The following is a 16430-nucleotide window of genomic DNA, read 5'->3' as shown; positions in this document are numbered from 1 at the left end:
CCCGAGTATCCACAAGAGGGCGCCCTTGCACTAGCAATGTCCTCTGTCTCTCCCTCTGGACATTGAGGCTGCAGTGCCCCCCGAGTATCCACAAGAGGGCGCCCTTGCACTAGCAATGTCCTCTGTCTCTCCCTCTGGACATTGAGGCTGCAGTGCCCCCCGAGTATCCACAAGAGGGCGCCCTTGCACTAGCAATGTCCTCTGTCTCTCCCTCTGGACATTGAGGCTGCAGTGCCCCCCGAGTATCCACAAGAGGGCGCCCTTGCACTAGCAATGTCCTCTGTCTCGCCCTCTGGACATTGAGGCTGCAGTGCCCCCCGAGTATCCACAAGAGGGCGCCCTTGCACTAGCAATGTCCTCTGTCTCGCCCTCTGGACATTGAGGCTGCAGTGCCCCCGAGTATCCACAAGAGGGCGCCCTTGCACTAGCAATGTCCTCTGTCTCGCCCTCTGGACATTGAGGCTGCAGTGCCCCCGAGTATCCACAAGAGGGCGCCCTTGCACTAGCAATGTCCTCTGTCTCGCCCTCTGGACATTGAGGCTGCAGTGCCCCCCGAGTATCCACAAGAGGGCGCCCTTGCACTAGCAATGTCCTCTGTCTCTCCCTCTGGACATTGAGGCTGCAGTGCCCCCCGAGTATCCACAAGAGGGCGCCCTTGCACTAGCAATGTCCTCTGTCTCTCCCTCTGGACATTGAGGCTGCAGTGCCCCCCGAGTATCCACAAGAGGGCGCCCTTGCACTAGCAATGTCCTCTGTCTCGCCCTCTGGACATTGAGGCTGCAGTGCCCCCGAGTATCCACAAGAGGGCGCCCTTGCATTAGCAATGTCCTCTGTCTCTCCCTCTGGACATTGAGGCTGCAGTGCCCCCCGAGTATCCACAAGAGGGCGCCCTTGCACTAGCAATGTCCTCTGTCTCGCCCTCTGGACATTGAGGCTGCAGTGCCCCCCGAGTATCCACAAGAGGGCGCCCTTGCATTAGCAATGTCCTCTGTCTCTCCCTCTGGACATTGAGGCTGCAGTGCCCCCCGAGTATCCACAAGAGGGCGCCCTTGCACTAGCAATGTCCTCTGTCTCGCCCTCTGGACATTGAGGCTGCAGTGCCCCCCGAGTATCCACAAGAGGGCGCCCTTGCACTAGCAATGTCCTCTGTCTCGCCCTCTGGACATTGAGGCTGCAGTGCCCCCCGAGTATCCAAAGAGGGCGCCCTTGCACTAGCAATGGTCTCTGTCTCTCCCTCTGGACATTGAGGCTGCAGTGCCCTCCGAGTATCCACAAGAGGGCGCCTTTGCACTAGCAATGTTCTGTCTCTCCCTCTGCACTGATCTCTCCATTGAGGCTGCAGTGCCCCGAGTATCCACAAGAGGGCGCCCTTGCATTAGCAATGTTGTGTGTGTACTATGTATTTTATTGACATATTTTGCTGTTGTAACCCACCCCGCGCCGTAGGGAGAGGCAGGATACAAATACCATTTATTATTATTGTTATTATTATTATTATTGCTGGGAGATGCATTCCAACTTTCTCAGGCAACTCGGCTCCCCAGGAGAAAATGTTTTGTCAGCATTTCATAGAATCACAGAATCCTAGCATTGGAAGAGACCCCAAGAAGGGCCCTCCAGTCCAACCCCCTTCTGCCATGCAGGAACTCTCAATCAAAGCATCCCCAACAGATGGCCATCCAGCCTCTGCTTAAAAACCTCTAAGGAAGGAGATTCCACTACACTCTGAGGAAGTTTGTTCCATTGTCAAACAGCCCTTACTGTCAGGAAGTTCCTCCTAATGTTGAGGAGGAATCTCTTTTCCTGGAGCCTGCATCCATTGCTCTGGGTCCTTGTCTCTGGTTTGCTCTTTTGTGGTCTCGAAAAAGACTCGCAGCCCTGCTTGGTTAATAAAGCACAAACTGCCTCCCGAAATCAATACGTGAATGAATTTTATGTATTTGAACAAAGCACACAAAATAGTGACACTCCGATTTCTATCCCGACATAGCTTTACTGTTGTGTGTGATAATGCATTGGCCATATGGCTCCAAGGGGCCTATCATTATTCCTGGCTCTCTCCTCTCTCTGGCGCCCTCATGTGGCTCAAATCGTGCCCTTTGGCCTCACAACAAACTCCAACTCCCAGAATTCCACTGTCTTGAGCCAGAAAAAGAGTTAAAGAGGTGCCAGGTGCCAAACCGGGTTATTTCCCAGTGTGGATGCAGCCTCAGATCGGATATCTGACACACGTTAAATTCTGCTGTGTCCAAACAGTGCCACATACTCGTTTTGCGCAATGAGTTTTTGTGGTTGTATGGTGTGGTGGTTTGAGCATTGGACTATGACTCTAGGTTTGAATCCTGGCTTGGCCATGTAAACCCACTGAGTCACACTCTCTCAGCCTCAGAGGATGGCTTTGGCAAACTCCCTCTGAAGAAACCTATGAAGAAAACCCCATGATTTAAGGTTGCAATAAGTCGGAAATGACTTGAAGGCGCACAACAACAACATATTTTAACATAGGATTAGCAGTTATGCTACATACTGTTGGTCATGAGAAACAATGTGGGACCATATAGGCCGCTTTTTAAAACAACTTTGGTCTTTTAAACAATTCATACCCTTCACTGTTTTTAAACAATAATCCAACTTGCGGACAGTTATGAACAAGAAGCACAACTCTGGAACAACTGCCTGATTTCAAGGACTGATCAAGCCTGTTTTTTCCCCTTCCATAGATAGATAGATAGATAGCACTCCATCCCAACTGTGCAATCCCAAAAAAAGGGAGTATCAATGAATACGATACCTGTTTTGCACCCACCTCCAAAAGATGCTGCCATAAGTAGATGGGATTTAGGAAGTATGCAATACACACAAAACCACAAAGCAGAGTCAAAGTCAAAAAGCAGAGAAAAGAGAAATTTATTCAACTTATTCCAGAGGCCAGCCTTCAACAGCATTGGAGAATAAGACACATCCGACCCTAGTCTGTACTCGGTCAGTACGAAAAGCTAAGAAGTGGTAAAGGTATGTAGTTTCGATATATTATGTCAAGACTCAAGGGAGTTTGCCAAGCAGTGACCAAATGGCAACAGAGGCACACATAAAGTGGAAATAACCAGTTTCCCCGACTGCTCTTCAGAACTGTATCTATGGACTCACCTGGCACAAAATCGAGCAAAATTCAAACACTGAGAACAATCATTTAGCAGTAAGAAAAGTTAAAATCCCCAAATCAAACCCTATGACAGCATAAAGAGCATTTGCATGAGGTTTTTACCCTGTCCCTTGCGGTTTCTATACATTTTTCTTTCTGAATGTTTTACATTTTCAGAAGCGGTTGGGGGACATGGAGACTCCCCGGCCAAAACTAGTCACCAAAAACAGTGGTTTTCAAGCTATGGTTCATCAATGTCCAGAAGCCCAAACTAGCTTGACCAACAGTCAGGGATTCTGGGACTTGGAAGTCCAAAACACCTGATGGACCGAAGGTTTAAAATATCTGCTATCGGTTGCCACGTAGGTCTCAATAGTTTCCAATTTTGTTGTTGCTGTAGGCAAGGGGGATGATATCTAAATCTAAATGGAAGTGTGGGGCCTTGTGTTCTTCCAAACGTTTCTGGACCTGAACATGCATCGGCCTAAGCAAGCATGGCCAATAATTGGGGACCGATGAAGCAGAAGTCTAACAATATCTGTTTGGACGTGTTTCTCCTACTGAGCAACTCCAGAGATCGCTGGCAGGAATGTATAAAGAATTAGGCAGGCAGGAGAAGAGATGAAACAGATGAGTTAAGAGAGTTCAGGCAAAACGAGAGACAAGAAGAGAATGCTGCTTCCTCTTAAGAACTCAAACACTGCTTCCTTCTAAGGACAGGAGCACAGAAAACCCTCCTGCTGCCCTCTCCGCCAGAAGGAAGTCTAGGAGGAACCTGGACCTAAGCCACGTATATGTAACTGAGCAAAAGCCCTTCCAAGGGACCCAGCTTGAGGTCCTGCACGCTCAGCTGCTCCTCCTCCCGACTGGGATTTGTGCTGAGCTCCACTGTGACTTCCGGAGGGAGGTGAGGGTGCGATACAGAAACGGTGCTCTCTTGGGCGGCAAAGTTGAGCACCACAAGGAAGCGCTTGTTCTGATCCCAGATCCTCAAGAAGGAGAAGACGCTCGGATTGGTGCTGGAGGCCTTGGAAAATTCGCCGTGGAGAAGGGAACGCTCCTTGCCCCGCAGGTCGCTCAGCTGCTGGAAGAGCGTCAAGACCGAACCTGTGTCACCACTCTGTAACTTTTGGGAGAAGGAAAGGGAACATGAATTAGGGTTATTAGTATAACTAAAGGCAAAGGTAGTCCCTTGACATGAATGTCTAGTCGTAACCGACTGTAGCTTGGGGTGCTCATCTCCGTTTCTAAGTCGAAGAGCCAGCATTGTCCGGGGACTGCTCTGGTGGCCATGTGGCCAGCATGACTGCACAGAGTGCTGTTACCTTCCCACTTAAGTAGTACCTATTTATCTACTTGCATTTTCATGCTTTCAAACTGCTAGGTTGGCAGAAGCTGGGACTAGTGATGGGAGCTCACCCCATCATGCAGCACTTGGGCCTCAAACTGCCAACCGTCTGATCATCAAAACTGGCATCTTAACCACTAAGCCACTGGCATAACTAATAATGCTTAAAAGTACAAGAAACAACAAGAATGGGGAAGGTTTAGCGCCCCAGATGTTCTGGAGTAAAATTCTTGCAATCCCTTAACGCTGCCTTGAGCCTCTTGGATTTGAAACCTAAATCAACGGATGAGCTGAAGGATGTTCAGTCTTGCACTATAAGAATCATAACTGCTTGGCAATTAGATGTCCTAACTGCCAAAACAAATGGGAAGGGCTCTACATGAACTACATGTCTCTTATTCCAGAGACATTTAGCTGAATTCTGTTTAACAGTACTGAACTAGGCCAAGTCAAACTCAGCAAGGCAGTTTCTGGTGTTCTTTGTAGACACCTATTCCATCACACTCCAGAGCAAGAGGAAAGAACCAGGGCTGAGATATGTGAAGTCAAAGGCTTTCATGACCAGCATCCATAGTTTTTTGGTGGGTTTTTCGGGCTATGTGGCCATGTTCTAGAAGAGTTTATTCCTGACGTTTCGCTGACATCTGGGGCTGGCATCTTCAGAGAATGAGATACAGGGCTGAGATACTTCCTTCATCCTCAGTTTACACTAAGGAGTAGCCGTTCCATCCAAATACACAAAATATTTCTATCACAGAATTGTAGGTTTACCAACTCCTGCTGCAGTTTCCTTTTTGCTACATTCATCCTCATCATTTTCCATTTTGGGTCCTACCTTCTAGATTCTATGCCTTATGTTTGTTTTTTATGGCCCTATAAGCTACTTTCTGCAAACATTTTCAGCTGATAAGAAAAGGGAAATGTTTTATATAAAATTGTTATGGAACTCAGCTATGGAAATGAAAGTGTGATCCAACCTCCAGAGCTATCACCAACTACCCATTTATCTAGCTACTTTCTTTCTAGTCCTATTTTTATTTATGCCAGTTCTATCCCACTTCCTCCAAGAAGCCCAGTAGCTGCTTCAAGGTTCTTCTTTCTCACAACTCTGTGAGAATAGGCTAAACTGAGAGAAAGTTTCCGATCCAGGGTCTGAGGCTAAGCAGAAATTTAACACTGAATGTCCCCGATTTTGGTAGGTACAGAAACCACCAAGTCTCACTGACCTCCTACAAACTGCCAGTTCCCAAACCTCTCATATCCAAAGCATAATTTTTAGTTTCAGAAAAAACGGGAAGGGGAAGGACATTTAAATTATTATAAAAGAGCTGGGGGACATGCAGCTTATCAGATGTTGCTACTGTTGTTTGCCCTACATAGTTTGAAGATTTACTAATGCAAGCTATATTACCCCTTCCTTACATTCTCCTGTCTATGCACAGTGACTCAATGTGCCCTCCTTCTCCAGCTTCTCACCTGTACTGTGGCGTTACTAGTTGTCTGGCTGCCCGGTTGCTCAGGCCCTTTGGAGAAGCCAAAGTTTGCTGAATTGTCCCACTGCATGCGAGTGACATTGGATGTTGCAGGCTGGATGGAAAGATAAGAGGATATGGTTAGTGTGGCTGGGACTTGAGCAAAATTCAAACACAGAGAACAATGTGCCCCAAGAAAATAATCATTTAGCAGTAAGAAAAGGTAAAATCCCCAAATCAAACCCTATGACAGCATAAAGTACATTTTCATAAAGTTTTGCCCTGTCCCTTGCGCTTTCCACACATTTTTCATGAGAGTTTGAACGTTTACATTTTCAGAAGTGGTTGGGGCACACATGGAGACTCCCCAGCCAAAACTAGTCACTGAAAACAGTGGTTTTCAAGCTATGGTGCTTTACAGGTTTTGGTCTTCAACTTCCAGAAGCCCAACTAACTTGACCAATGATCAGGGATTCTGTGACATGGAAGTCCAAAACATCTGATGACTGAAGGTTTAAAATATCTGCTATCAGTTGCCACATAGATTGCGATAGTTTCCAATGCAATTTCTGTTTTCCATGGAAAAATCCCCAAAATGGATTGAGGAGATGCTGTTCTTTTGGGGTCTACTCAGACGAAGCTCCTACAATGGATACTTTGCAGGTACACTGGAGTGGCAGGTACCTGTTCTTCCCATATATCCATGCTTATCACTGCAAGCAAAAGAGCTTTTACATGTTCTTAAAAACAGAATCACAGAATTGTCGAGTTGGAAAGTACCCCATTAGTCCAACACTATACTGATGCCGGAAATCCATAGCAGAAAATCATATTCTACGGATTGCTGAACCTCTGCCAGATTTATCTGGAGTCCCAGTCTAACATACTTAATTCTGGCAGACCTCAAATCTGTCAAGAAAAACTGTCATATTCATTTGACAAATAAGCATGGGCAGAGGCATGGCTAAGGTCAGACGGCATGTCTCTCTGTGTGTGTTTGGGTTTAAATCTGGATTATCAAAAGCAAGCAAGTGTATTGGATTTGCTGGTCAATCACTTGGCTGGGAAACCTCTCCACCCAGAGTTTGCTAAGTATGCAGACCAATCTGAAGTATCCTTACAATAGCAAGTAGCAATAGCAATCACATAGTGGGCATCACTAATTTTCCTTCTTATTTTACACAGCATCCTTAAAATTGACTGCGTTCTGCGTATTTCAACAATGCTCTCTTCCACCACTACATTCCCTGGTATTATTCTTACCTGTCCAGGAAGGTCACGCAGCCCAATCTCATCACCATAGTCTGTGAAAGGAGTCCCTGGCAATGTGTAGAGGAGCATGTGATACAAGCGAAGAAATTGCTCGCCCAGATTGTCCAAACGTCCAAAATTGGGTCTTGCCACCTGCAGAAGGGCAAGCAGTTAGCATCCAAGCAAAAAAATAATACTAATAGTTACATACTGGAGAACTAGCTAGAAATGGCCCCTCTCTGTCAATCCTGTGTAAGAAGCACAACTTGGGACAACGGTAGAGATCACTTGTTGGCCGACCAAACAGACCAAATCTGATACTCTTCTCCTAAGAGTTTATTGGCTGTTCTGCCAGTTGCCAACTTGGGTTCTGTTCCCATTTCTATCAGGAAAACAGAGCAGTTCCCATTGATAAGAGAGCAGGAAGAAACAAGAGCTGGAAGTCGAAGTCTTTCATGGCCGGCATTCATAGATTTTTGTGGGTTTTTCAGATTATGTGGCCATGTTCTAAAAGAGTTTATTCCTGACGTTTCGCCAGCATCTGTGGCTGGCATCTTCAGAGAAATGAACATGGCCACATAGCACGAAAAACCCACAAAAATCAGCTGGAAGGTTAGTAACATCTGTGCAGCTTTGCCAATGAGGAGTGTTGCAACAATTGCTCTGTTCATCTAACCGAGTCCTTTAGTTGAATAACCTAACTGAATGATCTACTCAACAGAAGCATATCACAACAAATCATAGAATCATAGAGTTGGAAGAGACCCCAAAAAGGGCCATCCAGTCCAACCCCATTTTGCCATGCAGGAACTCTCAATCAAAGCATCCCGACAGATGGCCATCCAGCCTGTCTAAAGACCTCCAAGAAAGGAGACTCCACTACTCTCTGCATGCATCACCAAGAAAAGCATGGTTTTTTTGCTTCAGAAATATTTGCTGTTGTCCTTTTCTCACATGGAAAATCTTATTTCCTGGACAAGGGATTGGAGCAATTAAAGAGCAAGTTCATCAGGATCTTAAGAGGCCTATAGCCATGAAGACAGCCACACCTGTTTCTATACCTATACACATTCCTTCATCTGATCCCAAGGGTTGCTACTCACACTCCATCCAGCCCACTTGTCTCCAGCTGCTTTGATGTAGTTTGTTATCATGTTGGAAGCAGCCTTTCCCCTTGTGGTGTCCTCTTGGCCGCTTTTCGCCAGACCCATAAGGTAGTCGCTGGTCAGTACATCCACGCCGGTTGTCTCATTGAGAAGGGTAAAAATGCCATGGGCATCTTGTTTCTTTGTCACTGCAATCAGCACTCTGTAGGAAGAGAAAAGAGGGAATCCTTGAACTGCCGCACGCCACAGTGAAAGGCAGCTGAGCAACAACCAGTGATACAAGCAGGGCCACAAGCATGGCATGAATCCATGGGAGAAGGAAAAAATCTTGGGTTTCATTTAATGTGAAGCATTCAATTAGTATTGGCCACTGACTAAGGGCCCAAACAGACAGGCCAAAATAAAGCTGCTTCAGGTCACTTTGGAAATATGCTGTTTAAATACACACGCATCTTAAGAGGCCAGAAGCCGTGCCAAAGCTATGCTCTAGGACTGAATTGTGGCTTTGGTGCAGCTTCTGGCCTCTTAGGACACATGCAGCATTTAAACAGCATACCTCCAAAGTGACCCGAAGTAGCTTTATTTTGGCCTGTCTGTTTAGGCCCTAAGTTTTCTGTGCATCTAAACTCTCATTTTTAAGAAAATATTGGCATGGTTCTAGTCTTTAAAGGCCTAGGTGTTTGAGTGTCTCCTAAAATGCTTGGAAGGTTTTCAAAAGCCAGAGTGGCAGTTTCAGATTTCTATACAGTGTGCTCACTTGGGGAGAGAAAGATTTGGGCGTGCTGCTCCGCCACATGCATGCACCCCATTATATTCTATGGGGCTCGAGCACAGGCAGATTTTCCCTTACGCGGGAGGATCCAGAACAGATCCCCCCCGTAAGGAGAGGGTGCAGTGTACTCTCCAAAGGAATTAGAATCACAGAATCAAGAAGTTGGAAGAAACCTCAAGGTCCATCCAATCCAAACCCCTGCAATAAAGGAACACACAAAGTACACCAGAGAGATGGCCATCCAGCCTCCGTTTATAAACCTCCCAAAGAAGGTTTTTAATTTTAATTAATCTTTCCTGACATTAATAAGACCGCAATTAAGCAAAACAGTACATTTCACAGTTATGAAAACTAACATTGTGTCCAAGATGAAGCAGCCATGGAGTCCAGCTTTACCTAATAAGCGATCTTGTGTGGACTGAGAAGGATCCTGTTGGCCTCTCTCATCCAGCTGTCTCTGAAAATCCTCCAAGTAGGGCATGGAAGGAATTGCACCTCCCACTCATTTTGCCAGCAACTGGTATTTAGAGGCATGATAATCATCCCAACTAGAAACCATTCACTGCTCTTTCATTATCTTGTCTTACTCCCCTTTCAGAGTTGTCCAAAGTGAGACCCTAAGATATCTATCACTATGTATTGTAGAAGCTAATTCCATGGTTGGAAAGAGGGATTCCATATTCCATTTTAAGAATATGGGACAAATATTGTTGCTAAATAATCCACTCTGGGTTTCTACATAGGAGGCCATTTAGAAGGGATAAGAGAGAAGAAGAGAAATGGATCATCTATGAAGATATAATTAAATGGGAAGATAGTGAGGATAAATTTATGTCTCGTGAGGAGTTGGGTTCAAGAGAGATTTTACTTTCGTTGATATCAATACAAGCAATTACTGGAAAGATTTAAGTTAAATAAAAAACATTGGGAGTTTCATAAGGAAAACATGAATTTGAACTGAATTTATGTGTTGATGAGAAACATCTGATTGGGAAAATGCATGTTATGCATATTAGAAGGTAGATGATAGGCTTGAAAGAGCTGTCATGTTATGAGAGAAAAATTTATAAGATGATGGTGGTGCTTGATACTGAGAAATTGTCTAAAATATATAAAGGTCTTAACCATAAATGTTGGAAATGTGGGGTACAAGAACGCACTTTTAATATGGTAGTCCTGTGATAAAGCACAAAATTATTGGAGACTTAAAGAAGTTAATACAATCTATTTTAAATCAAGAATTGAACCTAGATGAATTGTTTTTGTTGGGTAATAAGGAGACATTTAAAGATGGAAATTATAAATTGACACATAATATGATCATTACAGCAAGATTGCTTGTCTGGAATTGGAAAGCAGATTGTCTTCCTACAGAAGAAGGGTGGACTATTAAAGTTTTTTAGTTGGTTGAAATGAACAAAATGGTGGTTTTGATCAAAGAAAAATCATTGGATAATTTGAAAAAGGATTGAGAACTGTTTCAGGTCAGAAGTAACATACAAAGTAGATAGTATTACTGAGAAATTATATATACTGAGCTTTCATTTTTATAGTTGTGAGACATGGGAAGTCAAGTGTAATTTATGTTAGCTATAGTTAGCAGAGTGTTGTTCTTTGTTCTAAAAAATACTGCAAACAATACTTTGTCACAAGAGAGTTACTTGGATGAACCCTTGTATCATTTGGGTTGCCCTTTTTCAATTTTACAGCATCCTTTTTGAGACTCAGTGATCAAAAATTATACACAGTATTATAAACATGGTTGCACAACAGACTTGTACAAAGGCATTATGATGCTGGTCCTGCCAGGACTGATTGACTTCCCCCTGCATTTTCTTTCGTGTTGGTTCAGGCCATAGATTATTTTAGTACAGAAAAGTTTATTGTATTAGTTTGTGGGAGGAGCTGTAGGTTTCCCCTGCATTATTTCTAGGTTTGGTTTGCCCTTTCCCAACATGCTCTGCTGTAGCTGGAGGTTTTTGGTTTGGAGCGGTCTTTGCTGGGAGCAAGCAGAGAGCTGTCTTTTGGTGGCAAGCAGGCCCAGACAGCCGGAAAGGGCATTTCTTGCACTTCAGCCAAATTAGTTACCATCAGCAAGAAAATAGAAGAATTCAGGAGCTGAAAGACCCTGCACCAGCTCCATTGAGTGAGGAGAGCAAACCATCAGACCCAGAAAGATGACAACCTGAAGATTGCTGCAACTGTAAAGTACCTTTTGTTTAGAGCTGGGGAGGAGAAAACTCTTTATTTTGTCTTTTAAATTAAATTTCCCCCCTTTTGAACTTTACATTCAGCTTCAGAGCCTTTTTTGGGTAGAAGAGTTTGATCTCACCAGGGTACCGGCGTTGCACACCCAAACCTGCCACCACCTTTAGTTGGGTGTGTCTTCACAGAGTATACAACCGTACACAAATGGGTGTCTTGTACCAGAACCCCTATCATCTTCAGCATGTCTAGGGGAATATGTGGTTATAGTAAACATGGTCAAGGGCGTTAGGTGGAGTAATCTGTATTAAACAGTGGATACGTACCTCGCATGGTCTTCAGCATATTGTTCTGTCAGGTTCTTCCAGACGTTCAAGATCTGAGTGTCCTGAGGAAGGAATGTGTTGGAAGAATAGGAGTGAGGCACCAGACGCTTAGCATACTCCCACATTCCCATCCCTGAAGATCCAAATTTCCTTCCACTGGAAGGAGATCACCTCTTTTTAATACCAATATGTAAAGCATTGAACCCAAGGGTAGGGAAACTCTTTTCGCCTTCACAAAAATTCAGGAAGGTGTCGCATTTCAGTAGTGAGCAGGGCAAAAGCATTGGACCCAACATACCAGCATGTTTTAGTTTAGAGCTCCTAGTGCCAGTCCCTAAGCCTTGTGAAAGGCATTTTAAACATTCAGAACAGGGTGGTGCAGGGGAAAATGCAAAAGATGGATCCAAGGCTGCTATGGGGAAGAAGGCTTGGTCAGGTTTGGCCCCAAAGCCTGCGGTGACCAAAGTGCTTCAGACACATGCCCATCAAAGGATCACCAATACAGAATGTGGCACAGAGGCCCCTGGGACTGAGATGGACTTGCTACTTACATTTAAATGCTCAACGCTTCCAATCTGGATCCCAGATACGCCTTCTTTCAGCCAGAATTCAATTGCTTCCTAAAGACAGAAAACAAGAGAGATGTTAGTCCTCAGTGCATCACTAGAAAGTTTAATTCCATCTGGGTTGATTTGCCCTTGCCCATCCGTCATCTACCTCTGAGTTAATTCATTTTACTTATGAAGAAAAAATAAATACACCCATGTGGATTAAGGAAGAAGTTTTAGCTTTGAGTTAGACACAATCTGGCTCAACTTTGTCTCTCAGCCATGAAACACATTGGATTGGCTGTAGGGAAAACATTCTCTTTTGACCCAGCCTACCTGACAAGGTTGTTTGGAGGATAACCATCCTATGATTCTTTGAAGTATATGCATAAACACACACAAATATGTATCTGTCAATGTAGGAAACTCTTGCTACAGCAGCCCAATGGCCAACTAACCTCAGTCTAAATACCTGTACTGAATGTGAGTAATACCCTTCGAAACTTTTGCTTAGTGTTGTGGTGATGTGCTAGCTATGTGCCGTAATAAATCAGATCAATCAGATGTTGTGGTGAAATCAACGTTCTTGTAATTTGAAACTACTGGTTCGGGTCCTACTCCCTTGAGTAGCAAAAAGCAAATTTGCTCCATCATCTATGTGCCAGTCCTTGAAAAGGGGTTTTTATTTCTAATCTAATACAATAATCATCTTCAAATATGAATATGATCCGATCGTGATCAATGTCTCTCTATCTGCCCATTTCCCCCCAATTTCTATCCTATTGTATTTTAGTGTTTTTAAATTGTGATTATTCTATATTGTAGTTTTATCATTGGGATGGGGGGTTGGGGGGTTGGGAAGGGATTAATTTTGAATTTAATTGCATTTTTAATGTTTTTTACTATTGTAACCTGCCTGGATTCCTCGTGATTGGGCAGGCTATAAATAAATATAATAATAATAATAATAATAATAATAATAATCAAAAGATTGTGACATAGATGATGGAGCACATTTCCTTTCTCTTACTAGTAGGACCCAAACCAATGGTTTCAAATTACAAGAATATTGATTTCACCAAAATATTAAGCAAAACTTTCTTAAGGGTATATAACTCACATTTATTACAGGTATTTCGAATGAGGTTGGTTGGTCATCAGAATACTGCAGCAAGTGTTTCCTACATTGACAAAGGGCAGACTAAGGTCCCAAACACACTGCAGAAATAATCCAGTTTCAGACCGCTTTAACTGCCCTGGCACAATGCTGGGGAATCCTGGGAACTGTAGTTCTGTGAGACATTTAAGCCTTCTCTGTCAGAGAGCTCTGATGCCACAATAAACTACAATTCCCTAGCATTGAGCCAGGGCAGTTAAAGCAGTCTCAAACTGGATTATTTCTGCAGTGTGTTTCAGACCTAAGTGACCATTTATGTCCCTTCCAGTTCTATTATTCTATAGAGATTTTATAAAAAAAGAACAGCCTTGTGTTTCTTATTGTTGGTTGAGACAAAGCTGAGTTTTGGTTACATTGCTGATAAACTCATTCAAACTTAATCTTGCCAATGGGGAAAAAACTCTCATGTCCTATACCTTTAACAACCACCTGATACATAGAAATTCTACAGTGATGGTTAGTGGTCAGGAGAACTATGTATGCTGCCCTGAGCTCATTGGAGGAAAGGCAGGATATAAATGTAAATGATCATTTAAAAAATAAACAAAGAGGCATAGTAATAGGAAATGTGTTTTTTAAAGTTCACAGAGACTGCATACACACTGCAGAAATAATCCAGTTTGACACTTCTTTAACTGCCATGGCTGAATGCTATGGATTCTGTCGGGGATGCTTTGAGAGTTCCTGCATGGCAGGGGGTTGGACTGGATGGTCCTTGTGGTCTCTTCCAACTCTATGATGCTATGGAAACTGTAGTTTTGTGAAATATTTAGCCTTCACTGTCAGAAATACCTGGTGCCACAATAAATTATCATTCCCAGAATTGCATAGCATTGAGCCATGGCAGTTAAAAGTGGTGTCAAACTGGACTGTTTCAAAATTTTAGGGGTGCGTAGTCCAGTCTCTTGCTGATACAGGAAATCTTAAATAGGTCCAACTTCCATTCAGCTGTCTTTCTTCCTTTGTGATCTCTTCCCCTCCTTTACTCACCTTCATTTTCTCCTGGAGATCATAGTTCAGATAGACCTGTTGGCTGAACCAAGGGGATTCACCCCGATAGTTGGGTGTCAGATCTAAGATGATCTTCAGGCCTGAAAACAGAGAGATACGACATATTGGACAGGTCAAAAAGCAGCTCCTTGAAGCAGTGCAGCGAGTATCTTGGTAGAAGGAAGGGGAAAAACCTCTGCTCCCCCTCTACATTCCCTCCTTACTCTTTTTCTTTGCGGCCTGCAGAACATCCCGGAACTCTGCCAGTGTCCCCAAATTGGTATCGACGTCTTGGAGGTTAGTTCCAGCTTGGTTATCTTTGGGATTAACATGGAGTGGCCCAAGCACCAAACCTTTCACTTTGAGAGAACTTAAATAATCCATTCGCTGCTTTAGACCTGGAATAGAAGGGAAAAATAATATGAGTTATAAGTGGGGTTTATAGTCTGGACGGCACAATGCAAAAGGAAGATGAGTTGGGGGGAAAGAATAAAAAACCAACACAGTCAGATGAAGAGTTCTCAGTTACTGAAAATAAAGTGGGGCTCACTGAGATGGCAGGGGAGCCACTTAGGCTGCATCTGTACTGCAGATATAATCCAGTTTGACATCACTTTACCTCCCATGTCTCCATGTCTATGGATTTCTAGGACCTGCAGTTTGTTGTGGCACTGAGCTCTCTGACAGAGAAGGTGACATATCTCACAAAACTACAGCTCCTAGATTTCCATAGCACTGAGCCATGGGCAGCTAAAAGCAGCCTGGGCTATTTCTGAAGTGTGGCTGCAACTTTGGAATCGCTGCAAAAATAGAAATATGTCATCACCAAAAAAGAGAGCAAAATAAACATATCTGAATGAGCTCATTTATATATTCATAGATGCAAATTCAGAAATGATTTGCAGGAAAATCCAACACAAACCAGTGGGGAAGACTGTGGCGACCTGACCTATCTGCTTGCTGTTCAGTCTATTGTCCCCAACTTGTGAATTTGAAGATCCTTGGATTCTCTCTACATGAACTTAGGCAAGTCACACTCTCTCAGCCTCTGGGGAAGGCAATGACAGACCTCCTCTGAACTTAACTTGCCAAGAAAACCCCACCTTAGGGTCATCCTAAGTTGGAAACAACTTGAAGGCACACAATAACAAGAATAGGGTTCCTTATTGTTAAACTGGATACTCCTTCAAGTGGACAGCTGTAAAACAAAACTCTACAGACTGGCATCCCTGCTTTTTAGCAAGACAAGAGAGTTCCAGTTCTGCAGCCAGTGCAGAAAAGGGCCTTAGATCTGGGTCAGCAGAGTTGGATGTCTCCATGTCAAGGAAGGAGGTTTTGCATGGTTTATCCTTGACTCTCAACCTCCTCCTTCTGTAATGGGATGAGGGCAGAGGCATTCATAATTGCTTATTCCATCAGATTACTATGCAAGTCAGCACAAGAAAGCTTGTACTGTCAATGGCTATCACAAATTATAATCTGAATGCAATTGTCTTTTATATTTAACTCTTTATTGTGTCTTGTCGCTATTCAACTTGTTGCTGTAAAATGTTATTAGATGTGCCTACATTTTTTTAATGAGTGAGGATAAAATTATTAAATTGAATGAATGAATGAATTTATTACCGCAGATTATTAAATTAATTCAAAGATATAGCCGTGTTAGTCTGTAGAATCAGTATGTAGAGAGATCTTGTAGCACCTTTGAGACTAACTGAAAGAAAAAAATTGGCAGCATGAGCTTTTCGGAGACTTAAGTCTACCAAACGCATCTGAGGAAGTAGACTGAAATCTACAAAAGCTCATGCTGCCAATTTATTTCTTTTGGTTAGTCTCAAAGGTGCTACAAGATCTCTCTAAATACTTATTAAATTAATACATTTCTGAGTGTGTACACCCTCTTGAATTACACAAATTTCTCCACTAACCAGGGTTCGGTTGTCACCAAATTAAAATATATCATTGTAGACTGTAACAGTACACTGAGGGCTCTTGAGATCTGCTGGGTTTTGGTTCCATGGATTTCAAAATCCGTGGATGCTCAAGTCCCATTAAAAACAACAATATAGTCAAATAATGTCCCTTATATAAAC

The 16430-nt window shown here is 43.4% G+C and overlaps 1 protein-coding gene across 3 annotated transcripts in view; it reads right to left on the bottom strand.

Annotated features, from left to right (window-relative positions):
• Positions 1 to 2890: 2890 nt before the first annotated feature.
• SLC3A2 (solute carrier family 3 member 2) overlaps positions 2891 to 16430 on the bottom strand; it is a 41962-nt gene continuing 28422 nt past the window's right edge. For all 3 annotated transcript variants that reach the window (XM_089482722.1, XM_089482723.1, XM_089482724.1), the window contains 8 exons: positions 14562 to 14735; positions 14338 to 14438; positions 12174 to 12242; positions 11623 to 11684; positions 8317 to 8521; positions 7226 to 7366; positions 5967 to 6077; positions 2891 to 4268 (listed from right to left, as the gene is read on the bottom strand). In XM_089482722.1, coding sequence (XP_089338848.1) covers positions 3924 to 4268; positions 5967 to 6077; positions 7226 to 7366; positions 8317 to 8521; positions 11623 to 11684; positions 12174 to 12242; positions 14338 to 14438; positions 14562 to 14735 — 1208 coding nt within the window. In that variant the 3' untranslated portion in view covers positions 2891 to 3923. The remainder of the gene's footprint in view (positions 4269 to 5966; positions 6078 to 7225; positions 7367 to 8316; positions 8522 to 11622; positions 11685 to 12173; positions 12243 to 14337; positions 14439 to 14561; positions 14736 to 16430) is intronic.

Source organism: Sceloporus occidentalis, unplaced genomic scaffold (assembly GCF_023333645.1).
Source record: "Sceloporus occidentalis isolate IW3139 unplaced genomic scaffold, rSceOcc1.0.p SCAF_20, whole genome shotgun sequence".
NCBI lineage: Eukaryota > Metazoa > Chordata > Lepidosauria > Squamata > Phrynosomatidae > Sceloporus > Sceloporus occidentalis.
Note: the sequence above shows the minus strand (reverse complement) of the source record. Positions and strands in the feature narration are given on the sequence as shown.